The 27,893-nt window shown below is 37.5% G+C and overlaps 1 protein-coding gene across 1 annotated transcript in view; it reads left to right on the plus strand.

The window, feature by feature from the left end:
• The window catches only part of KLF8 (KLF transcription factor 8), a 65,525-nt gene that overhangs the window by 18,317 nt on the left and 19,315 nt on the right, over positions 1–27,893 (plus strand). Inside the window, exons 2-3 of the mRNA XM_007445950.1 lie at positions 674–747; positions 17,757–18,321. Coding sequence (XP_007446012.1) covers positions 676–747; positions 17,757–18,321 — 637 coding nt within the window. The 5' untranslated portion in view covers positions 674–675. The remainder of the gene's footprint in view (positions 1–673; positions 748–17,756; positions 18,322–27,893) is intronic.

Raw genomic sequence — 27,893 nt, forward strand, 5'->3', positions numbered from 1 at the left:
TATAGAGAGAGAGAGAGAGAGAGAGAGAGAGAGAGAGAGAACTGAATCACTGTGCTGTACACCTGAAACTAACATGACATTGTAAATGAACTATACTTCAATTAAAAAAAACCTAAAAAACAGAAAATAAAAACAAAATAAAAACAAAATAAAAAAGAGGAAAAAGTATCTAAAAATGAAATTAAAAATTGCTTATACTAATCCCACTTGGCTTGTATGTTTAAGAGAAGTAGGAAGATAAAATGCTTCTTTAGAGAGATTCGGCGCTGATGTGTAAGCAAGTTCATTAGGGTAAATATCCATACAGGGGCATGGAACTCTTTAGAATGAGAACTAGGCCAGGAAGGGGAGGATTCTGGAAACTATGTAGCTATGATGATATTCCTGTGAAGGTAGTGCTAGTTGGGCAGGTTGGAAGAAACAGATTCACGTGCATACAGGATGTGAGGGGAGGAGGCAGCTAGTATTGCTGGGGACCAGTCAGAGCTATCTTGGTGAGTAGAATACGTAAATTAGAGTGTTGTCCAAATACTGACTTCTCAGCATCTAGTAAGTCCTGAAAAATAATGTTCATAGAATACAAACAGGAGTAACCAGGGGTAAATGGCATACTGTATGCGTATAGTCGGTTAGATTTTATTTTTAAATTATCTTTCCCTTGATTCTTTTCCAGATATGGATCAACTCATAAACAACTTGGAGGTCCAACTTAATTCAGAAGGTGGCTCAAAGCATATATTCAAACAGGTCAGTTATCAAGAAAATGAGATACTAATATTGAGCCATAATAGTGTTGAGTATCTGGTAATTGTCATAGAGCTGAAGCTCATTTTTCTTTCTAACAACATGTTGGGAGCTGAGAAGGGGTGAATGAAGGGAGGTTTCCAGGAGGTACCTGGATGCCTGGGTTTCTGATTCAAATAGGGAGTAAATCTGGCATAAAAGAAGCATAGCCTTTGGGATCAAGGCTATAGGGACAAGATTAGACACTTCATAGACAACAGCAGTCATTTATCTAGCACTAGTTCATATTTGGGGCACTCTGAAGACTCAATGCAATGTATTATTTAATCCTCACAATAACTGTTGGGTAGTGTGTTAGTCAGGAATCTCCAGATAAACAGAACCACCAGAATGTGTATTTCTCAATTTCTCTCTATCTATAGATATACATAAAATATGTATCTATCTATATCTATCTACTGTATCTATATCTATCTGTCTATATATATATTATATAAATATATATCTTTACATATAAAATAAAAATATATTTATATCTATAGATCTATCCAAATATATCTATATCTATCTACCTATCTATAGAGAAAGAATGTTTAAATATTTTATTGAAGTATAGTTGATTTACAATGCTGTATTAATTTCTACTGTACAGCATAGTGATTCAGTCATACGTATATATATATACATTCTTTTTCATATTCTTTTCCATTATGGTTTATCACAGGATACTGAATATAGTTCCCTGTGCTATACAGTCTTTGTTGTTTATTCCTTCTATAAATAATAGTTTCCATCTGCTAATCCCAAACTCCCAATCCATCCCTCCCCCACCCTCTCCCCCTTAGCAACCACAAGTCTGTTCTCTATGTCCCGGATATATGCCCAGGAGTGGGATTGCAGGATCATATGGCAACTCTATTTTCAGTTTTTTTGAGGAACCTCCATACTGTTTTCCATAGTGACTGCATCAGTTTACACTCCCACCAACAATGTAGGAGGGTTCCCTTTTCTCCACACCCCAGAGAGAGAAAGATTTTAAGAAATTGGCTCACATGATTATGGAATCCTAGTGTATCCAAAATCTGATGGGGTAAGCTGCCGAGCTGGAGAGCCATAGAAGTTTTACTGTTCTAGTCCAAAGGCAGACTGTTGGAAGAATTTGTTCTTCCTTGGAGATCAGTCTTTGTTTATTGAAGCCTTCAAGTGATTGGATAAGGCCAACCCACATTATGGAGGGTAATCTGCTTTATTCAAAATTCAATGATTTAAACGTTAATCTCACCCAAAAAAACTTCTTCACAGAAACATTCAGAATAATGTTTGACCAAATATCTGGGCACCTGGCCCAGCCAAGTTGACACATAAAATTAACATCACAGATATGTATTCTTAATGTTCCCATTTTACAGATAAGAAAGTTGTGACCTTGGGCATTCCCGAACAAGGATTCAAAACAGATTATCTGGTTTTTACAGCTAAGCACTCTGTGTTAGATGTTGAAGTCCCATCTTGCTCAGGGTTGAGTTCTAATGTCATTGCATAAGTGAAAACCAAATACAGTCAAAATTATCCTTGAAAATCCCTTAAATTGCCTGTAAAATTGAGCATACAGTTTTGTGTATCCAGTACGGATCTGTTTCTTTACTTAAGTCACCAGATAAAGTATCTGGCTGACATTTAGGGGTCATATTTTAGAAAACAAAATGTTTTTAATCATTAAATGCTTTGCCTTTGGTGTACAATTGAATTTGTTTGTTACATGTGCTTATAGATGAGATGCCCTTATACTGTTTTAATGACATTAAATCCAATGTAATGTCTTATTTACCTTACTTGTAGCTGTTGCCATTTAGGAACTATTAGCACATCAAAAGTTGCTAATTATTGCAAAACTTCTGCTGGTTGCTGGTGCTTTGTTGTAGTAAATACTAAGAGGAAGCTGAGTATAAGTGTTAGATAAAAATCGATTAAACTTGTAATAAAAGAAATTCAGTGAAATGTTGTCAAGCATGCATAGCTATCTTAGTTTGAAATCTCAGTACACCTAAATACAATTTGAAAAATGTTTTTCCATGTGTTAAGTAGAGTAAGGTTCCAAAATTTGAGGTCACTTTGAAATTAGTGCAATGTATAGAAAATTCTGGATAGTAGATGATCTAAGCATTTTTTGTTTTGTTTCTTGCCGTTTCCAAGATATCTTGTTTTTAGTAAAGCTAGGGTACTTGTGGTACATGACCAGAAAACAGTAACCATGCCCCAGGCCCAGAGCTTGTGTTCTATAACAGTACAATGCTGGCAACATCTTAGTGGGCAGAAGCCTCCTAGTTTGGTTCATTACATGATTTGTTTATGTCATGAGGTAGGATTGGTGGATGGGTGTCTAGGTCAGTACACACATCCTGCTCTCACTTCTTTGAATTCCTACATCACCATACCATATAATGAATGAGTACTTGCTTGTCACCTGCCCTTTGTTTATGGTTTCTGATTATTTCCCAGAAGTAGGATTTCTTGGAGAAAATGTATGAGCATATATAAGGTTCACATTGTATCATACATATCTTCCCCCCTCCAACTTAATATTGTTAACATTTTGGCACATATTTTCACATAGTTGAATATATTCTCTCTCTTTCTCTGCCTCTCTCTGTGTGATTCTCTCCCTCTCTCTCTCTCTTTCTCACTTATTACCTTTGAAAGTAACTTACATCAAGAAACTTCAAGCCTAAATAATTCATCATGCATCACTTACAAATAATGACATTCTCCTACATAATTACATCAATACTAATACACCCAGGAAAATTAACAATGTTTCTATATTACATAAATGGGTCATTCATTTCTCAATGGTTCTCAGTGACACATTTTCCCATACCATTCTTTCTTTCTGGAATGTGTTTCATTCAGCCTGTTTAATTTACCAAATCCCACACTTTCTGTAGGACCCAAATTCTAATTTCATCTCTTCCATAAAAAAACTTTCATTGATAACCCCAACTCTCACTAATCTCTAGTGCCCTGAACTCCTGGAATGCTAAATTATCTGTATCAGTCACTCATGTGGCTCTGCTTATTACTTGTTTTCTAATTGTCAAGAGCTTCATGTAAATATCTCATTTACACAGTGATAGTCTTTGTCTCCCAAACTTCAATTACTTGTGTACCACTTTCACAATTTCTGCCATATCCTTATCATCAATATTATTTAATTACTTAAAAAATTAGATCATTAAAATAATACCTATATTAGTTTTGTCCTAAGCAGTCTGGAGAATTTGGGGTTTGATGTGGGGTATTAGTTTCCTAGGGCTGCCACAACAAATTACTGCAAATTGGGTGGCTAAAAACAACAGAAATTTACAGTTCTAGAGGCCAGAGGTTCAAACTCAAGGTGTTTTGAGTGCCTCAAACCATCCCAAGGCTCTAGGAAAGAATCTGTTCCTTGCCTTTTCCACCTTCTGGTGGATGCAGGTGTTCTTTGACTTGTGGCTACAGCACTCCAATGTCTGCATGCTTCTTCATATTGATTTCTTCTCTGAGTTTCTATGTGTGTCTCCTCTGTGTGTCTTTTTTTTTACATCTTTATTGGAGTATAATTGTTTTACAATGGTGTGTTAGTTTCTGCTTTATAACAAAGTGAATCAGTTATACATATGTTCCCATATCTCTTCCCTCTTGCATCTCCCTCCTTCCCACCCTCCCTACCCCACCCCTCTAGGTGGTCACAAAGCACCGAGCTGATCTCCATGTGCTATGCAGCTGCTTCCCACTAGCTATCTATTTTACGTTTGGTAGTGTATATATGTCCATGCCACTCTCTCACTTTGTCACAGCTTACTCTTCCCCCTCCCCATATCCTCAAGTCCATTCTCTAATAGGTCTGTGTCTTTATTCCTGTCTTACCCCTAGGTTCTTCATGACAATTTTTTTTCTTAAATTCCACATATATGTTTTAGCATATGGTATTTGTCTTTCACTTTCTGACTTACTTCACTCTGTATGACAGACTCTAGGTCTATCCACCTCATTACAAATAGCTCAATTTCATTTCTTTTTATGGCTGAGTAATATTCCATTGTATATACATGCTACATCTTCTTTATCCATTCATCCATTGATGGACACTTAGGTTGTTTCCATCTCCTGGCTATTGTAAATAGAGCTGCAATGAACATTTTCGTACATGACTCTTTTTGAATTATGGTTTTCTCAGGGTATGTGCCCAGTAGTGGGATTGCTGGGTCATATGGTAGTTCTATTTGTAGTTGTGTCTTTTATAAGGATATTTGTTATTGAATTTAGGGCCTGCCCAAATAATCCAGGAGAATCCCCTAATCTGGGGATTGGGACATGAACATATCTTTTGGGGGAACACCATTCAGCCCACTACAATGTGTTATGTATATACTTTTTCTAATATGTAATAAATAAATATATAACTATTTAAATAAAATAATTTATCTATGCACCAACCAAAAACAATCTTAGATCCTCTGAGGAAGAAAAAATGTTTCATCTTATTATCAAATACCTAATACACATATGCATACATGCATACATATGTATATACCTACATATATGCGTTTCTGACCTCATTTTGCCTGGATGTAGCTGCTACTATGCTTGATACTTTTTCCCAGTCCCTTAGGATTGCCTACTTCATTAATTTGTACAAATTGATTAATTCTTTTGTCTTATAGTGCTTCATTTCCTGATGTTATTGTGATGGTGGGAAGTAAAATTTGAATTCCTCTAGGTTTAGATGAGGTCTAACTTTCTAATAATATCCAACTCCATCCACCTCTCCTTTCTCTAATACCCAAACACATGATGCCCTTATTGGAGAAGGACTGGAGATTCAGAGGGTTAAAGTGACTTTTTATTTAAACAATGAATGTGCACATATATGTGTATATTTGCATACATGTGTACCTGGGCATGAAAATGATTAGTGTAAACCCAGATTAAAGCTGGAAGAGACCTGTGTACAAGAGCAGCTTTCCTCTTTCTGTTTGGGAGGAGCCTGAGCTTTATCTTTTTTTTTTTTTTTTTTGGCTGCGTTGGGTCTTCGTTGCTGTGCGCAGGCTTTTCTCAGCGAGCTGGGGCTACTCTTCGTTGCAGAGCACGGGCTTCTCATTGCGGTGGCTTCTCTTGTTGTGGAGCATGGGCTCTAGGTGCATGGGCTTCAGTAATTGTGGCACGTGGGCTCAGTAGTTGTGTTTTGAAGGCTCTAGAGTGCAAGTTTAGTAGTTGTGGCACACGGGCTTAGTTGCTCCGTGGCATGTGGAATCCTCCCGGACCAGGGCTCAAACCTGTGTCCCCTACCTTGGCAGGTGGATTCTTAACCACTGTGCCACCAGGGAAGCCCTCTGAGCTTTATCTTATTACCATCACAATACTCCTTCCTCTCCCTTCCACCTGCTGTGCTGTCTGGAGTATTTTATTCTTCCATTTTCTTTCTAGCCTTACCTTCCCATTTTCAAGCTCTAAATCAGAGCTGTTTTAAGCAATGGATTTCCCTGACCCTCCACCTCCCAAGACCTTTCTACCTATCTTCATCAAATGCTCAAGAGCTTAGGTATTTGTGAAATTAACCACATTTTCTCTGGGTTTCTTTCTAGAATTGAAGGCAGTAGGTGCCTTTATCCACCCTCTGTGGTGATATATCAATAAATAACTCTTTTTTGTCAACTCAGATTGCCTTAAAGTCTGATTAGAATTCTGGACATTTGAGAGGAAGGACTGTGGAAATTAAAACTTCTCTGAAAATTACCCCCAAGTTTCTGTATTTTTCTCATATCTATGCTCCTTCATATACTCAGAAATCTTTGAAAGCTGCAGCCTGAAGTTTTAAAATATCGAATGGGTAAAGTATTCTCTTTCTTTGAAGAGGGAGAGAGAGTTCTGTACTGACTGACTACAGAACACTTGAAACCTGAAGTCATCACACAATACTGAAAATTAAAAGAGTTGATTTAAAGAGAAAAATCTGATGACACAGCTTTAGATCAATCCTCAGATGAGCTTTCAAAGCTGTGGTAATTGTATTCAATGAAAAGTGGAATGGGGAGCCATCTTGAGTCATCTTAGTGAGAATTCTTAAAAATCTCTGAAAGTCTAGGGCTGAAAACATACTCACTTCTTATGTTATATCTTTTTCAGAACCTTCAAGTATAGTATGCTATGTACAAGGAGAAGGTAAACCAGATAGTCTGTGTTTTTTCTTTAACCATAAGGATAGCTATATTCAAAATATGAAAGAATTCAGACAGTATATTGAAATTCTTATTAAAATTACTGTGACTGTATTAAAAGAGAAATCTCAGTACACACAAAAATCATTCACTATAGTAATATGTAGATACGGAATGCTTATCCTATTATGTTTTCATGTCACAAAGCAAGAAACGGTAAGGTAAACCTTGAGAGCTGCTTTCAAGCACAGTCTGTTCTCTTGAGGGAGCATACATGCAGAATACAGTATTCACAAGCCGGAGAATCCTTGCTACAGGCTGGATTCACTTAGGCATAACAGGTACACTTGAAAGTGATATGGACAGAAGGAAATATGTGATGATATGCTTTGAGGAAGCTACCATTAAAACAATACAACCCAAACAACTGGTCTTCCAACATTTCTTTTAAAGTTGTGTGGATCTAGAGTCTGTCATACAGAGTGAAGTAAGTCAGAAAGAGAAAAACAAATACCATATGCTAACACATATATATGGAATCTAAGAAAAAAAGAAAAGGTCATGAAGAACCTAGGGGTAAGAGTAATAAAGACACAGACCTACTAGAGAATGGACTTGAGGATATGGGGAGGGGGAAGGGTAAGCTGTGACAAAGTGAGAGAGTGGCATGGACATATATACACTACCAAACTTAAAATAGATAGCTAGTGGGAAGCAGCTGCATAGCACATGGAGATCAGCTCGGTGCTTTGTGACCACCTAGAGGGGTGGGATAGGGAGGGTGGAAGGGAGCAAGACACAAGAGGGAAGAGATATCGGAACATATGTATATGTATAACTGATTCACTTTGTTATAAAACAGAAACTAACACACCATTGTAAAGCAATTGTACTCCAATAAAGATGTTAAAAAAAATAAAAATATATAAAGTCTTGTGATGATGGCAGAAGAAGAGTAATGACTGAAGGCCTCTTGTGGACAGGGTTTTTGTTAGACCACAGGGCAGACTTGGTCTACAGAAGGACAACTCATGATGGCTTGCTGAAGCAGGACCCTGCAACATCTTATCTCCTCAAGGCAATAAGAATAGCCTATATGTTCTTCAAGTTCTATACTTTCATCAGTCAGTTTCCATTTTGGATTTTCCTGAATAATATGTTTGTCAATATAATGAATAACTGTGGATTGAGTACTAGCTAATCACAAGGCCTTGAACCCATGACATTATTCTGGGCAACACTCAAGGTCTAGGAGATGGCCTCTATTTAGCAAAAGATAGTAAGGTTGCCAAAGTAATCTCCATTTTATATTTAACATTCAGAACTTCAGCTTCCTTAGGTTTCTGGGACTAAAGCCTAGAGTCCAGAAAGTCCCTGAAAATTTAACTAGATCTTTCCTTAATGTATACTGGCAGACTGTTTATTTCTATATCTGCACCCACAGTCTATATACTTCTAGAAAAACAATATTATACCTAACCTCTTCTTTTGTTTTTGGTTTTTGTTTTTTGTTTTGTTTTGTTTTTTTAGCCATGCCCCACTGCTTGCTGGATCTTAGTTCCCTGACCAGGGATTGAAGCCAGGCCACAGCAGTGAAAGCCCCGAGTCCTAAACACTGGACCACCAGGGAATTCCCAACCTAACCTCTTCTTATGCTTTCTGTTGTAACTCTATTTCTCAGTGTTATCAGGATAATCTCTGTTATCCCAGATATTCCTGGGAGTCTGCCTCTTTAATCTGGGAAGGGAGCTAGTTAGGTGAAGGGACAAGTAGGAATTATGGGAAAAATAGGAGCTTAAGTTTATATGAGGGATTCAGAGGAGAAGGAATTTTTAAGCTCAGCACAGCCATTCTTGACAACTTCTCCACATCCTCCCCCTCCCCACCAACAGAATTCTACTGCTCACCTTACCTGGATGGAGTGAATCCACCCATGAAGGATGGATTACATTAGAAGTATGTCAAACAGTGGGACAAATCACAGAAGACATGTCTTAGAGGGGCAGATTGAAGCAATATGTGGACCACAAACAAGGCGTGAGTTGGGATGAGGTCTTGTAAATCGAGAAACCAAAAATATCATAGCATAGCAGAGGGAGAAAGCAGACGGCTGTCTGGCTAAAATCTGTGAGTAAAATGTGGATACTTCTTGGTGCGTTTATTCATGCTCAGCATGCTCTGAGGGTATTTTAAAGAAAGTCAGAACAAGAGAACACTGCCTATTCTTGCCCATCATCATTCTCTGAGTTTAGGCCCATATTATCTTTCATCTAAAATTTTAAAATCATAACCATAATACCATTTGATAATGATATTATGGATTGAGTACTTTAAAAATTACCAATAATTCTTTAATATCATCCAATATGCATTTAATATTCAAATTTATCCAACTGTCTCATAAATGTCTTACCAGAATTTTTCCTTATGCTTCCATTTTGACTTCTTTAAATCCTGTCTTATTCCTTCTTTAATCTATCCTTCATTAAAGAGCTAGTTAAATATCACAGAAATAGCTCTGCCCATGTCATTCCCCTCCTCAAAACAATTATCTTTTATCTCACCCAGCCTTTCCTTGAAATTCACTTTCTCTCAAATTCCAAAAATAAAGCATAGTCATATTTTGTGTAAGGGTTGCATTCCTGAACATCTCTCATAATTCAGAACTCCTACAACTCAGTATGATCCTGATAGAGAATGGAGTCTTGCTTGTTTACTGGCTAAGTAGCGCTACTACCTCCAAAGCCATCTTCAAGGTCCAGATATTGCTTGGCAATGGCAGTAAACAGTCCACAATATCCTTGACCTTTTTTTTTTTAAGTTGAAGTATAGTTGACTTACAATATTTATTAGTTTCAGGTGTACAGCATAGTGATTCAGCATTTTTACATATTGTACTCCATTAGAAGTTATTACAAGATAATAGCTATAATTCCCTGTGCTATACAATATATCCTTGTTGCTTATCTATTTTATACATAGTAGTTTTTTTCCCTTAATCCCCTACCCCTAATTTGTCTACTCCCCTTTGGTAGCCACTAGTTTGTTTTCTATATCTGTAAATCTGTTCTCGTTTTGCATATACATTTGATAGTATTATTATTATTATTTTTGGCTGTGCCATGCAGCATGCAAGATCTTAGTTCCCCAACAAGTGATTGAACCTGCAGTGAAAGTGCTGAGTACTAACCACTGGACAACCAGGGAATTCCCTGTATTATATATTAGATTCCATATATAAGTGATATCATACAGTATCTTTCTGTCTGACTTATTTCACTAAGTATAATATTCTCCAGGACCATCCAAGTTGCTGCAAAAGGCAGAATTTCATTTTTTATGCCTGAGTAATATTCCATTGTGTGTATATGTGTGTGTGTATGTATGTATATATATACCACATCTTCTTTATCTATTCGTCTATTGATGGACATGGGTTGCTTCCATATTTGACTGTTATGAATACTGCTGCTGTGAACATTAGGGTGCATGTATTTTTTGAATTAGTGTTTTTGTTGTTGTTTTTGTTTTTCCTGATGCATACCCAGGAGTGGAATTTCTGGAGCATATGATAGTTGTATTTTTAACTTTTTGAGGAATCTCCATACTGTTTTCCATAGTGGCTACACCAGTTGATATTCCCAGCAGTTCAGAAGGGTCCCTTTTACTCCACATCCTCTCCAACATTTGTTATTTGTAGACTTTTTGATTATAGCCATTCTGACAGGTGTGAGGTGATACCTCTTTGTTGTTTTGATCTGCATTTCTCTGAGAATTAACAACGTTGAACATCTTTTCATGTGCTTGTTGGCCATCTGTATGTCTTCTTTGGACAATGTCTATTCAAGTCTTCTACCCAATTTTTTTTTAATTTTTAAATTCTATTTTATTTATTTTTTTATACAGCAGGTTCTTATTAGTTATCCATTTCATACACATCAGTGAATACATGTCAATCCCAATCTCCCAATTCATCACAGCACCACCACCCCACCCACCGATTTCCCCCCTTGGTGTCCATACGTTTTTTCTCTACATCTGTGTCTCAATTTTTGCCCTGCAACCCGGTTCATCTGTACCATTTTTCTAGGTTCCACATATATGCGTTAATATACGATATTTGTTTTGCACTTTCTGACTTACTTCACTCTGTATGACAGTCTCTAGATTCATCCACGTCTCTACAAATAACCCAATTTCTTTCCTTTATATGGCTGAGTAATATTCCCTTGTATATATGTACCACAACTTCTTTATCCATTCATCTGTCAATGGGCATTTAAGTTGCTTCCATGACCTGGTTATTGTAAATAGTGCTGCAATGAACATTGGGCTTCATGTGTGTTTTTGAATTATGGTTTTCTCAGGGTATATGTCCAGTACTGGGATTGCTGGGTCATATGGTAATTCTATTTTGAGTTTTTTAAGGAACCTCCATACTGTTCTCCGTAGTGGCTGTATAGATTTACATTCCTACCAACAGTGCAAGAGGGTTCCCTTTCCTCCACACCCTCTCCAGCATTTGCTGTTTGTAGATTTTCTCATGATGCCCATTCTAACTGGTATGAGGTGATACCTCATTGTAGTTTTGATTTGCATTTCTCTAATAATAAGTGATGTTGAGCAGCTTTTCATGTGCTTCTTGGCCATCTGTATGTCTTCTTTGAAGAAATGTCTATTTAGGTATTCTGCCCATTTTTGGATTGGGTTCTCTGTTTTTCTTAATACTGAGCTGCATGAGCTGTTCATATATTTTGGAGATTAATCCTTTGTTTGTTTATTCATTTGCAAATATTTTCTCCCATTCTGAGGGTTGTCTTTTCATCTTGTTTGTAGTTTCCTTTGCTTTGCAACAGATTTTAAGTTTCATTAGGTCCCATCTGTTTATGTTTGGTTTTATTTCCATTACTCTAGGACATAGATCAAAAAAAGATCTTGCTGTGATTTATGTCAAAGAGTGTTCTTCCTATGTTTTCCTCTAAGAGTTTTATAGTGTCCGGTCTTACATCTAGGTCTATAATCCATTTTGAGTTAATTTTTGTGTATGGTGTTAGGGAGTATTCTAATTTCATTCTTTTACATGTAGCTGTCCAGTTTTCCTAGCATCACTTATTGAAGAGACTGTCTTTTCTCCATTGTATATCTTTGCCTACTTTGTCATAGATTAGTTGACTATAGGTGCATGGGTTTATCTCTGGGCTTTCTATCCTGTTCCATTGACCTATGTTTCTGGTTTTTTGCAGTACCATATTGTCTTGATTACTGTAGCTTTGTAGTATAGTCTGATGTCAGGGAGTCTGATTCCTCCAGCTCCATTTTTTTTCCCTCAAGACTGCTTTGGCTATTTGGGGTCTATTGTGCCTCCATAAATATTATTTTAAGATATTTTTGTTCTAATTCTGTAAAAAATGCCATTAGTAATTTGATAGGGATTGCATGGAATCTATAGATTGCTATGGGTAGTATAGTCATTTTCACAATATTGATTCTTCCAATCCAAGAACATTGTATGTCACTCCATCTCTTTGTATCATCTTTAATTTCTTTCATCAGTGTCTTATAATTTTCTGCATACAGGTCTTTTGTCTCCCTAGGTAGGTTTATTCTTAGGTATTTTATTCTTTTTGTTGCAATGGTAAATGGGAGTGTTTCCTTAATTTCTCTTTCAGATTTTTCACCATTAATGTATAGCAATGCAAGAGACTTCTGTTCATTAATTTTGTATCCTGAAACTTTACCAAATTCATTGATTACTTCTATTAGTTTTCTGGTGGCATCTTTAGGATTCTCTATGTATAGTATCATGTCATCTGCAAAGAGTGACAGTTTTACTTCTTCTTTTCCAATCTGTATTCCTTTTATTTCTTTTTCTTCTCTGATTGCTGTGGCTAGGACTTCCAAAACTATGTTGAATAATAGTGGTGAGAGTGGACATCCTTGTCTTATACATGAGCTTAGAGGAAATGCTTTCAGATTTTCACCATTGAGAATGAACTGTGCTGTGAGTTTGTCATATATGACCTTTATTATGTAGAGGTAATTTCCCTCTATGCCCACCTTCTGGAGAGTTTTTATCATAAATGGGTGTTGAATTTTGTCAAAAGCTTTTTCTACATCTATTGAGATAATCATATGGTTTTTCTTCTTCAGTTTGTTAATATGGTGTATCACATTGATTGATTTGTGTATATTGAAGAATCCTTGCATCCCTGGGATAAATCTCACTTGATCATGGTGTATCATCCTTTTAATGTGCTGTTGGATTCTGTTTGCTAGTATTTTGTTGAGGATGTTTGCATGTTCATTCATCAGTGATATTGGTCTGTAATTTTCTTTTTTTGTAGTATCTTTGTCTGGTTTTGGTATCAGGGTGATGGTGGCTTCATAGAATCAGTTTGGGAGTTTTCCTTCCTCTGCAATTTTTTGGATGAGTTTGAGAAGGAAGGGTGTTAGGTCTCCTCTAAGTGTTTGATAGAATTCACCTGTGAAGCCATCTGGTCCTGGAGTTTTATATTTTGGAAGATTTTTAACCACAGGTTCAATTTCATTACTTGTCATTGGACTATTCATATTTTCTATTTCTTCCTGGTTGTCTTTTTTTTTTTTTTTTTTTTTTTTTTTTTTTGTGGTACGCGGGCCTCTCACTGTTGTGGCCTCTCCCGTTGCAGAGCACAGGCTCTGGACACGCAGGCTCGGCAGCCATGGCTCATGGGCCTAGCTGCTCCACGGCATGTGGGATCTTCCTGGACCGGGGCACAAACCTGTGTCCCCTGAATCGGCAGGTGGACTCTCAACCACTGTGCCACCATGGAAGCCCTGTCCATTTTATTAGCATAGATTTACTTGTAGTAGTCTCTTAGGATGCTTTGTATTTCTGTGGTGTCTGTTGTAACTTCTCCTATTTTCATATCTAATTTTATTGATTTGAAGCCTCTTCCTCTTTTTCTTGATGAGTCTGACTAATGGTTTATCAATTGGTTTATCTTCTCAAAGAACCAGCTTTTAGTTTTATTGATCTTTGTTATTGTTTTCTTTGTTTCTATTTCATTTATTTCTCTCTGATCCTTATGATTTCTTTCCTTCTGCTAACTTTGGGTTTTGTTTGTTCTTCTTTCTGTAGTTGCTTTAGGTTTAAGTTTAGGTTGTTTATTTGAGATTTTTCTTGTTTCTTGAGGTAGGCTTGTATTGCTATAATCTTCCCTCTTAGAACTGCTTTTTCTGCATCCCATAGGTTTTGGATCATCGTGTTTGTGTTGCCAGTTGTCTCTAGTTATTTTATGATTTCCTATTTGATTTCTTCAGTGATCTCTTGGTTATTTAGCAGCATATTGTTTAGACTCCATGTGTTTGTGTTTTTTATGTTTTTTCCCCTGTAACTGATTTTAATCTCATAACGTTGTGGTTAGAAAAGATGCTTGATATGATTTCAATTTTCTTAAATTTACTGTGGCTTCATTTGTAACCCAAGATGTGATCTATCCTGGAGAATGTTCTGTGTGCACTTGAGAAGAAAATGTAATCTGCTGCTTTTGGATGGAATGTCCTATTAATATCCACTAAATCTAGTGGGTCTATGTGTCATTTAAAGCTTATGTTTCCTTATTAATTTTCTGTTTCGGTGATCTGTCCATTGGTGTCAGTTAGGTGTTAAAGTCACCCACTATTATTGTGTTATTGTTGATTCCTCTTTTATAGCTGTTAGCAGTTGCCTTATGTATTGATATGCTCCTATAATGGGTGCATATATATTTATATTTGTTATATCTTCTTGGATTGCTCCCTTGATGATTATGTAGTGTCCTTCTTTTTCTCTTGTAACATTCTTTACTTTAAAGTCTATTTTGTCTGATATGAGAATTGCTTCCAGGTGTCTGTTGATATTTACATGGAATATCTTTTTCCATCCCCTCACTTTCAGTCTGTATGTGTCGCTAGGTCTGAAGTGGGTCTCTGGTAGACAGTATATATATGGGTCTTGTTTTTGTATCCATTCAACGAGCCTGTGTCTTTTGGTTGGAGCATTTAATCCATTCATGTTTAAGGTAATTATTGATATGTATGTTCCTATTACCATTTTCTTAATTGTTTTGGGTTTGTTTTTATAGATCCTTTTCTTCTCTTGTCTTTCCCACTTAGAGAAGTTCCTTTAGCATTTGTTGTATAGCTGGTTTGGTGTTGCTGAATTCTCTTAGTTTTTGCTTGTCTGTAAGGCTTTTGATTTCTCCATCAAATCTGAATGAGGTCCTTGCCAGGTAGAATAATCTTGGTTGTAGGTTCTTCCCTTTCATCACTTTAAATATGTCATGCCATTCCCTCTCGCTTGGAGAGTTTCCTCTGAGAAATCAGCTCCTAACCTTATGGGAATTCCCTTGTATGTTAACCTTATGGGAGTTCCCTTGTATGTTATTTGTCATTTTTCCCTTTCTGCTTTCAATAATTTTTCTTTGTCTTTAATTTTTGCCAATTTGATTACTATGTGTCTCAGCTTGTTTCTCCTTGGGTTTATCCTGTATGGGACTCTGTGCACTTCCTGGACTTGGGTGCCTATTTCCTTCCCACATTAGGGAAGTTTTTGACTATAATCTCTTCAAATATTTTCTCAGGTCCTTCTCTCTCTCTTTTCCTTCTGGGATCCCTATAATGCAAATGTTGTTGCATTTTATATTGTCCCAGAGGTCTCTTAGGCTGTCTTCATTTCTTTTTGTTCTTTTTTCTTTATTCTGTTCCTCAGCAGTGAATTCCACCATTCTCTCTTCCACATCAATTATCTGTTCTTCTGCCTCAGTTATCCTGCTATTGATTCCTTGTAGTGTATTTTCCATTTCAGTTATTGCATTTTTCATCTCTGTTTGTTCTTTAATTCCTCTAGTTCTTTGTTAAACATTTCTTGCGTCTTGTCTGTCTTTGCCTCCATTCTTTTTCCACAGTCCTGGATCATCTTCTCTATTATTATTCTGAATTCTTTTTCTGGAAGGTTGCCTATCTCTACTTCATTGAGTTGTTTTTTCTGGGGTTTTATATTGTTCCTTCATCTGGTACATAGTCCTCTGCCTTTTCATTTTTTCTATCTTTCTGTGAATGTGGGTTTTGTTCCACAGGCTGTAGGACTGTAGTTCTTTTTGCTTCCACTCTCTGCTCTCTGGTGGGTGAGGCTATCTAAGAGGCTTGTGCAAATTTCCTGATGGAAGGGAATGGTGGTGGGTACAGCTGGCTGTTGCTCTGGTAGGCAGAGCTCAGCAAAACGTTATTCAACTTGTCTGCTGATGGGTGGGGCTGGATTCCCTCCCTGTTGTTTGTTTGGCCTGAGATGACCAAACACTGGAGCCTACCTGGACTCTTTGTTGGGGCTAATGGCGGACCCTGTGAGGGCTCACACCAAGGAGTATTTCCCAGAACTTCTGCTGCCAGTGTACTTGTCCTCACGGTGAGACACAGCCACCCCCTGCCTCTATCACCAGCAGGCAGGTCTGGTTCTGTCTCCCATGGCATCACTGCTCCCTCGTTTGGGTCACAACGCACACACCACCCTGTGTGTACCCTCCAAGAGTGGAGTCTCTCTTTCCCCCAGTCCTGTCAAAGTCCTGCAATCAAATCCCACTAGCCTTCAAAGTCTGATTCTCTAGGAAGTCCTCCTCCTCTTGCCAGACCCCCAGGTTGGGAAGCCTGACATGGGCTCAGAACCTCCATTCCAGTGGGTGGACTTCTGTGGTATAAATGTTCTCTGATTTGTTAGTCACCCATCAAGCAACTATTGAATTTGATTTTATTGTGATTTTGCCCCTCTTACTGTCTCACTGGGGCTTCTCCTTTGTCTTTGGATGTGGGATATCTTTTTTGGTGAGTTCCAATGTCTTCCTGTTGATGATTGTTCCCTTCTACCCATTTTTTAATTGGGAATATCCTTGATCTTTGAATTCATTCAACTCAGAAAAATTGTAATTAGGTTGAGGTTTTATGTTATTTTATATATTACCTATAAAGTGATTACTTAATTAGTATTTATTTTTTGGCCACGCTGCATGTGGAATCTTAGTTCCCCGACCAGGAATCAAACCTGCGCCCCCTGCATTGGAAGCACAGAGTCTTAACCACTGGACCACCAGGGAAGTCCCTTAATTGGTATTTTTAAATTTGAAAGTTGCACAGATATATTTTGCATTTAATACAACTGACTGTACTGCATCATTATTACCTAAGCATATTGTCTGTTGGTATGTCTCTGTAGATGGAAATTTTTTTTTACCCTTTCTCTTCTTACAGAACTTCTATTAATTCTATAAGACTCATCTGAAATATTACTTCCTCTTTGAAACCTTCCCTGATCTTCTAGACAGAATGAATCATTCCCTTTTCTTTTTCTAAAATACCTTGCTTGCATATCTACTGCATCACTTATTATGGTATGACTTATAAGCTACTCATATTATTCTATCATTGTAGTTGGTATGTTAGTATGTACTTTGTGGCTATACCTTATTCATTTGTGCCCTCACTGGGCTTGACACAGTACTAATAGTGGATACTCAGATGTGTTGATTCTAATTAATCTTGCAGAATTATTGTAAAGTTTAAATGAAATAATTTGTATTAATTGCCTTATACAGTGCCTGATGCTGGTACTCAATAAAGTTTCCCTCTTTTTTCCTCTTTACTCTTGTTTTACTTTTTCCTCTTGCCTCATTTTTCTCAACTCCCTGTATATTCTGTCCATGACAACAGAATAGAGATTTCTTTCTTTCATTGCTCACATCTCTCTTCTTCAGGGTACTAACACTCACTGTTTTCACCTCTCATTTGTTTATGTATTTATTTTAGGTCACTGGCCCTGTTAAAATTAGAGATTCCCTTAAGGCAGCAGACAGAGGTAATATGACATCTCCACCACTCCTGGATGCCAACCCCATGGAGAACCCAGCACTGTTAAATGACATCAAGATTGAGCCCCCAGAAGAACTTCTGGCTAATGATTTCAACCTGCCCCAGGTGGAACCAGTTGACCTCTCCTTTCACAAGCCAAAGTCTCCTCTTCAGCCTGCCAGTATGCTGCAAGCTCCAGTACGTCCTCCCAAGCCACAGTCTGCTTCCCAGACACTTGTAGTATCCACTTCAACATCAGACACAGGCACTTCAGCAAACATCCCTACTGTTCTGACCCCAGGCTCTATCCTGGCCTCCTCTCAGGGCACTGGTGGTCAGCAGATCTTACATGTGATTCACAGCATCCCCTCAGTCAATCTGCCAAATAAGATGGGTAGTCTGAAGGCCATCCCAGTGATGGTGCAGTCACTGCCCATGGTGTATACTACTTTGCCTGCAGATGGGAGCCCTGCAGCCATTACAGTCCCACTCATTGGAGGAGACGGCAAAAATGCTGGATCAGGTGAGCATCAATCTGCCCCTTTGCTGGAATTTACCTTCCTTCATCTATTCTCTTTTTGAATGTCCTACCTCCTATTTCTTTTCCAATTATTCTTGCATACAACTTTAAGAGCAATTTTTCATAAATACTGTTTTTATCATGTCTCTTCAATGCTTACAAATGTACAAAGGATCTTTTTCATTTAGCCCATGTTTCTCAAACTGGGATATACATATCTTTGAGTGAAATACTATGTATCTTCCTGGAACCTCTATATTATTTGACAGTAAGTAATTTAAAACATTTTATATTTTTAAAATATGATTTTATTAAACAGAAAATATAATATTTGAATAATATTTTAAAACATGACCTCCAAAAATAGTTCTAACCTACTAAAGAAACTACACTGGGACTTTCCAGGAGGATGTGTTTAGTCTTCCATGTCATTAAGAATGCTTTGGTAGAAAAGTTGAGAATGTTTCTAGCCCTACATACATAACCAGCCTTATCTCCCAGCCTCTCCCAGCACTGTACCTTTTGTCTTCCCTACAGGTAAAATAGTCTTTGAAATTTTGCCATCTTTCCTGTGTTCCACCTCATTTAGCATCTATCACCTTCCATGTTACTTTTTTACATGCCTGTATCACAAGTGTATGGGCATTCTTCCCAAATGAATTGTAAATTTCTCGAGGACAAGACTCCATCTTATTTTTCTTTGTGCATCTCCAGAGAGCACAGTGGTAGATAGTAGTTGTCTTGTAACAAATAATGTGATGAACACACTTGAAAATTTTTCCAGGAGAGAGTTCATATGCTGTAATCTTACCTTTTATTTATTTTTAAAATAAGTTCAGAATTCAGAAAGGTATGTTTATCTCCCTTTCACCACTATCCCCCAACCACCCAGTTCCCCTCCTAGAGACATATCTAGTTTGTAATGGAGAATGATGGAAGAAAATTATATGGCTTCTTGACGTGGTTCAAGATATTTACCTTCACCACATCTGTAGAATTACAAGCAGTTTTGGATGTTCAGCTTTAGGAAGGATGTTGGGTATTTGGAGTATAATCAGAGGAGAAAGATTAAGATGGTGAGAGGACTAAAACCCATGTCAGAAAGGAGATGATAAATGTTTAGCATGAATTAAAAAGACCAAAGGGGAGCTATGCGGGTGGAAATGACTAGGAACCAGATTTCAGCTCAGTGTAAAAAAAAAACTTTCTAAGAGTTTTCTACCTTTGAAATTCAATGCCTTGTGATCTTTCCATCACTAAATGTAGGAGAGTGATATAATAAGCATCAAGTTGCTGAGACTCCGCTGTGTTCTTTTGAATAAAAATGCTGTTATTAGTGGTTAATTGTGGTAATGATAAGTATTCATAGCAATCTTGTTTTTGAGATCCCCTGAGGGGGTTATTTAAAACACAATTATAAATTATTATATAGGGAGAGAGCCAAACAAAACAGGAGATGGGAAAATAAAATTCTTTGTGTGAGAATTTACTGATATCAAGGCAGTGGTAACACCAAGGGTTGGTTTGATGGGCTTTGAATTCCCCCCCATCATAATATCCATCAGTCCATCAGAACCATCTTATTATTATTTTTTTTTTGGTTTTTCTGGTTTTTTTGCGGTATGCGGGCCTCACTGTTGTGGCCTCTCCTGTTGCAGAACACAGACTCCGGACGCGCAGGCTCAGCGGCCATGGCTCACGGGCCCAGCTGCTCTGCGGCATGTGGGATCTTCCCGGACCGTGGCATGAACCCGCGTCCCCTGCATCAGCAGGCAGACTCTCAACCACTGCGCCACCAGGGAAGCCCCATCAGAACCATTTTAAATAAATGGAATAAATTTTAAAGTGTTCAATGTAGGTTCAAGCTAAGACCATAAATTTTAAAGTGTTCAATGTAGGTTCAAGCTAAGACCATTAGCACAGTGGTCTCCAAATGGTATGCTTACCCCTTGGTGGGGGGAAAAGGGGGTATTGCACAAAGTATTTGGAGCACAAAAAGAAAGCATCAAAACTTCTATTTGTATTGTCTCACCCTTTATATGATATTTTGTTTATTTTTCATAATGTACACAAAATTTTAGGATGCTAGTACATTTATATCATAAACACACACATACGCATGCAGAGACACAGACACAGATATATGCTTAAAACGTTTTAGTGAATGATACACAATGTATGGAGGTGACTGCTCTAGCCAAATACTCCCCATCCCCAACTTTATTGCCACCCTTAAGTTTCTTCTATATAGAAATTTTGAAGCTTTCGCTAGATCTGGATGTCTGACCATCTGACTGAGTTTTGTTAGGTGTCAGAAACACCATTGGTTGACAATAAAGATTTAAGGGCTTCTGCCAACATAGGTGGAAGGGAAGGACATTAACATGTATCAAGCACCTGCTAGACATGCATTATGTGTCTCATCTCAGTGCCTCGTTTCCATTAAGGAACACAAAAGCCAAAGGGGATGTTCTCACCTCTAGCATGAGCCTAGTCATTGATCTGAGGACAACCAGGGAACTATTTAGAGTTTGATTCAACAAATACAAATTGAACCTGACTTTTCAATAGACACTGTCTTGGGTCCTCGAGATAGGGAGTTGAATCATACCCAGATCTTATCCTAGAGAAACCCACTATCTTATCTTACTCACTATCCTAGAGAAGCTCATTCTAGTGACAATGTTCCACACTACCCTTCCCTCAAAGGAATTTCTTTATCCTGCTCTGCTAAAATTTTAAATGCTCTTCTCTTCCTTCCATACAAATATACTTCTTCCATCTTTGCTTTTTCTTTATTTCTCTATCTTGCTGCTACTTTTCATTGTGGGCCAAACTGGGAATCCTGAAAATGATTAGAGGCTCATATATGTGTAGCCCACACTGCTCCTTTTCTTTGCTTTTAGTTAAAGTTGACCCCACCTCCATGTCTCCACTGGAGATCCCAAGTGACAGTGAGGAGAGTGCAATTGAGAGTGGATCCTCAGCCTTACAGGGTATTCAGGTACAACAGTAAGTACTTTTATCTTTACTTCAGGTCTGTCTCTGTGTATATATGTGTGTGTCTGTGGTAAAAGTGGAACAAGTTCTCAGACACAATAGTAAGAATTCGAGGACAAAAAAAATAGGTAAACTGCCTTTTCAGCGAAGGTATGAGCTTGTATGCACACATGTGCATGGACATGGATGTTATACACAGTAATGTTTTAATTGTAGATCATCAATTTTTACCCTTGGAAAATATACAAATTTCCTATAAAGTACAGTTGCATTCTGTTTCTCTCTGTAAGTTTAAAGCAACCTTATCATTGGCTTGTGTTTTAGCAACCATGTTGGATGAAAAATACGTTTCTTTAAACCTAAGAATGAAGCTTATTAGAGTGAAATGCTCATACTGCTTGGGAACAGAAACTACCCAAAGAAACATTACCACCTTCTGGGACCTGCATTTACTGAGCAGAATGGCTTAGTTGAGGGAATTGCTTGAGCTATTTCAATTATTGGGGGGCGGGGCTGGTATTAAATTTGCATAAATTAAATGCATGTATGAGGTGATCCCATTATATGTAAATCCATTTATTTAGCCTCCACTTTAAAATCACTATTTGACCTTATCTCTCTTTCTTTGCTCAGGTCAGCAGCAATGAGCCAAATGCAGGGAGAAGAGTCCCTTGACTTGAAGAGAAGACGGATTCACCAGTGTGACTTTGCAGGATGCAGCAAAGTGTACACCAAAAGCTCTCACCTGAAAGCCCACCGAAGAATCCATACAGGTCTGCCCACCTCCACTCTACCCCCAACACACACAGACACACACACACAGACACACACACACACACACACACACAGAGTCTCTGAGAGACAGGAAGAGAAGAAATTCTTGAAACAAAGGTTGATCTATTTATACTCATGGGCACAGGTTCCATTCATGGCTTTTACCCCTATGTCTTGTTTCTACTCTACAGTAGCTTTCATGAAACCAGCTGAAGAAAATACCAGGGAAGCCCAAGAATCATGATTTTTATGTGAAACATCCTAGATTTTGAATGTTGGAATGTAATTAAACAAATTTTATAACACCATAGATTCAAAGAAACCTGCCTATGGGTCAGAAATAGCTTTTCAGTCATCAGTTTGTACCCTCTCCTTGAAGACTTCTCATCCCCAATCATCTCCAGCTTAGAAGTGAGATTTAGACACCTTGGACTAGGAAGGGGACCTCTTTTCTTGTAAACATATACTGTATTAGAGTTTGTATAGAACCCAACCTTGGTATGCAACCTGGGTATACTTTTTTTCTATTACTGGTATTCCACAGGTTCTTTGGAACTGAGACAGCTGAAGAAATGCCTGCTTTATTGTACTCTAAAGATTGGGGTTCATTGCGAGGGGTTCCAGAGAGTGATATCCTTGTCTCTGGTAGATATTCTCAGCAGAGAGCCATGAGGCTCTAGCTTATCTGGATGTCACCTCTAGTATGCAATGCAGCCCTTCATCTCCTTTGAGCTTACAATCATGCAAAGCAGAAAGTACAGATACAACAATTTCCATTTAACATACGGTTAAGCCCCAGTTTTTAATAACAGCATCACCCATTCACTCAGGCTCAAAATTAATGATTGATTCTTAACATTCTCTGTGCCCCCAGTTATGTGTTTCTGAATTTCTATTATTTATTTCTTCAAATAGCTCATTTATTGAGGATGTAAACATAATAGCCAAGAGCATACACTGTGAAACTACACTGCCTGAATTTGACATCCCAGTCTATCACTCATTAGCTGAAAGTTACTTCACCTTTCTTTGCCTCAGTTTCCTTATCTGGGAATATTAATAGTTTAAACACTTAGAATACTGTCTGACATATAGTAAACTCTCAATATATGTGAGCTATTATTTGTATCCTTTCAATTCCAGTCTCACTTCCACACAGTTAGGCTTTTTGTCTTAATTTATTCTTTTTCTCCTCCAACTTTATAGTTGAAAATTAAAATTGTTCATATTCAAGATGTAAAAATGGGTGATTTGATATGTATACATTCTGAAATATTCACCACAAACAAACTGATTAACCTGTCCATCACCTCACAAAGTTACCTTGTGTGTATGTGTGTGTGTGTCTCATGAGAACACCTAAGATACAACCTCTTAGCAAATTTCAAGTATACAATATTTTTAACTATAGTCACATTGTTGTACATTAGATTTCTAGGACTTATTTATCTTGCAGAACTGAAATTTGTACCCACCATTCCTCTTCCCATTGGTAACCACTAGTTTATTCTCTATATCTGTGATTCTCTTTCTGTTTTGTTATATTTATTCATTTTCTTCTTTTAGATTATACATGTAAGTGAAAACTTATACTCGTCTGTCTGACTTATTTCACTAAGCATAATACTGTCCAGGTCCATCCACTTTGTTTCAAATTGCAAGATTTTATTTTTTTATGGCTGAATAATATTCCACTGTGTGTGTGTGTGTGGTGTGTGTGTGTGTGTGTGTGTACCACATATTTTTTTATTGACGTATAGTTGATTTACAGTATTAGATCATTTTCAGGTATGAAGCATAGTGATTTACTATGTTTGCAGATTATACTCCATTATAAATTATTACAAGATAATGGCTATAATTTCCTGTGCTATACAATATATCTTTGTTGCTTATCTATTGTATACATAGTAGTTTATACCTCTTCATCTCATTCTCCTAGTTACCCCTTCCCCGCTTCCCTTTCTGCTTTGGTAACCACAAGTTTGTGTTCTACACGTGTGAGTCTGTTCCAATTTTGCATATACATTCATTTATATTATTTTTTTTTTTTTTTTTTTTTTTTTTTTTTTTTTTTTTTTGCGGTACGTGGGCCTCTCACTGCTGTGGCCTCTCCCGTTGCGGAGCACAGCACAGGCTCCAGACGCACAGGCCCAGCGGCCATGGCCCGCGGGCCCAGCCGCTCTGTGGCACATGGGACCCTCCTGGACCGGGGTATGAACCCACGTCCCCCTCATTGGCAGGCAGACTCCAAACCACTGTGCCACCAGGGAAGCCCCTGTATTTTTTTATTTTTATTTTTATTTTTAAATATGATGCTGCTATGATTATTCTTGCAATCCCGTATCCCCTGCATCGGCAGGCGGACTCTCAACCACTGCGCCACCAGGGAAGCCCCATTTATATTATTTTTTATATTCCACATGTAAGTAATATCATAAAATATTTGTCTTTCTCTGTTTGACTTATTTCACTAAACATAATACTCTTTAGGGCCATCCAAGCTGCTGCAAATGGCAGAATTTCATTCTTTTTTATGCCTAGTAATATTTCATTGAGTATATATATACACTTCTCTATCCATTCTTCTGTTGATGGGCACTTAGGTTGCTTCCATATTTTGGTTATTGTAAATAATGCTGCTATGAACGTTGGGGTGCTATTCCAACGATGAAAATACTAGTCTTTTCAAGCTAGCATTTTCATTTTCTTCGGATATATACCCAGAAGTGGAATTGCTTGGATCATATGGTAGTTCTATTTATGTTTCTTGAGAAACGTCCATATTGTTTTCCATAATGGTTACACCAATTTACATTCTCACCAAAAGTGTACTAGGGTTTCTTTTTCTCCACACTTTATCCAACATTTGTTATTTGTAGACATTTTGATATTAGCCATTCTGAAGGGTGTGAGGTGATACCTCATCGTGGTTTTGATTTGCATTTCCCTGATGTTTAGTGATGTTGAGAATTTTTTCATGTGCCTGTTGGCCATGTCTATGTCTTTAGAAAAATGTGTCTGCAGGTCTTCTACCCATTTTTTCATTAGGTTCTTCTTTTTTTATATGAATTTTTCATTATATATATATATGATTTTACACCTTATTGGACATACTGTTTGAAGATATTTTCTCCCATTCAGTAGGTTGCCTTTTCATTTTGTAGATGGTTTCCTTGGCTGTGCAAAAGCTGCTGAGTTTAATTAGGTCCCATCGATTTATTTTTGTTTTGTTTCCTTTGCCTGGGGAGACAGATCCAAAAAAATATTGCTACAAATTATGTCAAAGAGTGTCCCCCCTATGCTTTCTTCTAGACATTTTATGGTTTATGGTATTAAATTTAGGTCTTTAATATATTTTGATTTTATTTTTTATATGGTGTTAGAAAATGCTTTATTTCATTATTTTATATGTAGCTGTCCAGTTTTCCCAGCACCACTTACTGAAGAGACTGTCTTTTCCTCATTGTACATTTTTGTGCCCTTTGTCATAGATTAATTGGCTATATGTATATGGGTTAATTTCTGGGCTCTCTGTTCTGTTCCACTGATATATGTGTCTGTTTTTGTGCCAGTACCAATCTGTTTGGATTACTGTAGCTTTGTAGTATAGTCTAAAGTCAGGGAGCATGACACTTTCAGTTTCTTTCTTTTTTTCTGATGATTGCTTTTGCTGTTCAGGGTCTTTTGTGGTTCCATATAAATTTTAGGATTACTAGTTCTAGGTCGGTGAAAAATGTCATGGGTATTTGGATAGGGATTGCATTAAATCTGTAGATTGCTTTGGGTGGTATGGATATTTTAACAATATTAATTCTTCAAATCCAAGAACATGGAATATACTTCCATTTTTTGTATTATTTTCAAAATTTTTTATCACTGTTTTATAGTTTTAGAGTATAGGTCTTTCATCTCCTTGGTTAAGTTTATTCCTAGGTATTTTTGATGTGATTGTAAATGGGATTGTTCCCTTAATTTATACTTCTTCTAGTTCATTATTAGTGTATAGAACATCTACAGATTTCTGTATATTAATCTTGTATCCTGTAACTTTATTGAAATCATTTATCAGTTCTAATAGCTTTTTGGTATAAACCTCAGGTTTTCTATGGAATCTGTAAATAGTGACAGTTTTACTTCCTCCCTTCTAATTTGGATGCCTTTTACTTCTTTTTCTTGTTTAACTTCTCTAACATGAATTTCCAATACTATGTTGAGCAAAAGTGGCAATAATGGGCATCCTAGTCTTGTTCTTTGTATTAGAGCAGGGGTCCCCACCCCTGGGCCACTGACTGGTACTGGTCTGTGGCCTGTTAGGAACCAAACTGCACAGCAGGAGGCGAGCAGTGGGCAAGCGACTGAAGCTTCATCTGTATTTACAGCTGCTCCCCATCATTTGCATTACTGCCTGAGCTCCTTCTCCTGTCATATCAGTGGTGGCCTTAGAGTCTCATAGGAGCACGAACCCTACTGTGAACTGTGCATACAAGGGATCTAGGTTGCACACTCCTTATGAGAATCTAATGCCTGATGATCTGAGGTGGAGCTGAGGAAATGATGCTAGTGCTGAGGAGTGGCTGCAAATACAGATTATCATTAGCAGAATGGTTTGACTGCACAGAGACCATAATAAATCAATTGCTTTGCAGACTCATATCAAAACCCTATCAATGAGTGGCAAGTGAAAACAAGCTCAGGGCTCCTACTGATTCTGCATTATGGTGAGTTGTATAATTATTTCATTGTATATTACAACATTATACTAATAGAAATGAAGTGCACAATAAATGTAATGCACTTGAACCATCCCGAAACCATCTCCACCACCCCAGTCCATGGAAAAATTGTCTTCCATGAAACTGGTCCCTGGTGCCAAAAAGGTTGGGGATCACTGTATTAGAGAAAAAGTTTTCATCTTTTCATCATTGAGTGTGATGTTAACTGTAGGCTTGCCTTTATTATGGTGAGGTATATTCCCTCTATGCTCACTTTTTGAGAGTTTTTATTATAAACAGATGCTGAATTTTGTCAAGTGCTTCTTCAGTGCTTATTGAGATTATCTCATGATTTTTATTGTTCTTTTTGTTAATCTGTTTCAAAACAGATTGATTTGCAAATATTGAACCATTCTTGCAACCCTGGAATAAGTCCCACTTAACCATAGATCCTTTTTATGTACTGTTGGATTCCGTTTGCTAATATTTTGTTCAGGATTTTTACATCTATATTCGTCAGAGATATTGGTGCATAATTTTCATTTTATAGTTTCTTTTTCTGGTTTTGGTATCAGGGTAATGGTGGCCTTGTATAATGAATTTGAGAATACTCCAACCTCTACAATTTCTTTGTATGGTTTGAGAAGAATAGGTATTAACTCTTCTTTATTTTTTAAAAATTTATTTTACTTATTTTATTGTTGGCTGCATTGGGTCTTCATTGATTGCATGAGGGCTTTCTCTAGTTGCAGCAAGCAGGAGCTACTCTTCATTGTGGTGCACGGGCTTCTCATTGCAGTGGCTTCTCTTGTTGCAGAGCATGGGCTCTAGGCACATGGGCTTCAGTAGTTGCAGCACATGGGCTTAGGAGTTGTGGCTCACGGGCTCTAGCGTGCAGGCTGAGTAGTTGTGATGCATGGGCTTAGTTGCTCTGTGGCATGTGGGATCTTCCCGGACCAGGGTTCGAACCTATGTCCCCTATGTTGGCAGGCAGATTCTTAACCACTGCACCACCAGGGAAACTCTAACTCTTCTTTAATGTTTGGTAGAATTTCCCTTTGAATTCAACAGACCTTGAAATTTTGT

Source organism: Lipotes vexillifer, unplaced genomic scaffold (assembly GCF_000442215.2).
Source record: "Lipotes vexillifer unplaced genomic scaffold, Lipotes_vexillifer_v1.1 scaffold1127, whole genome shotgun sequence".
Lineage (NCBI taxonomy): Eukaryota > Metazoa > Chordata > Mammalia > Artiodactyla > Lipotidae > Lipotes > Lipotes vexillifer.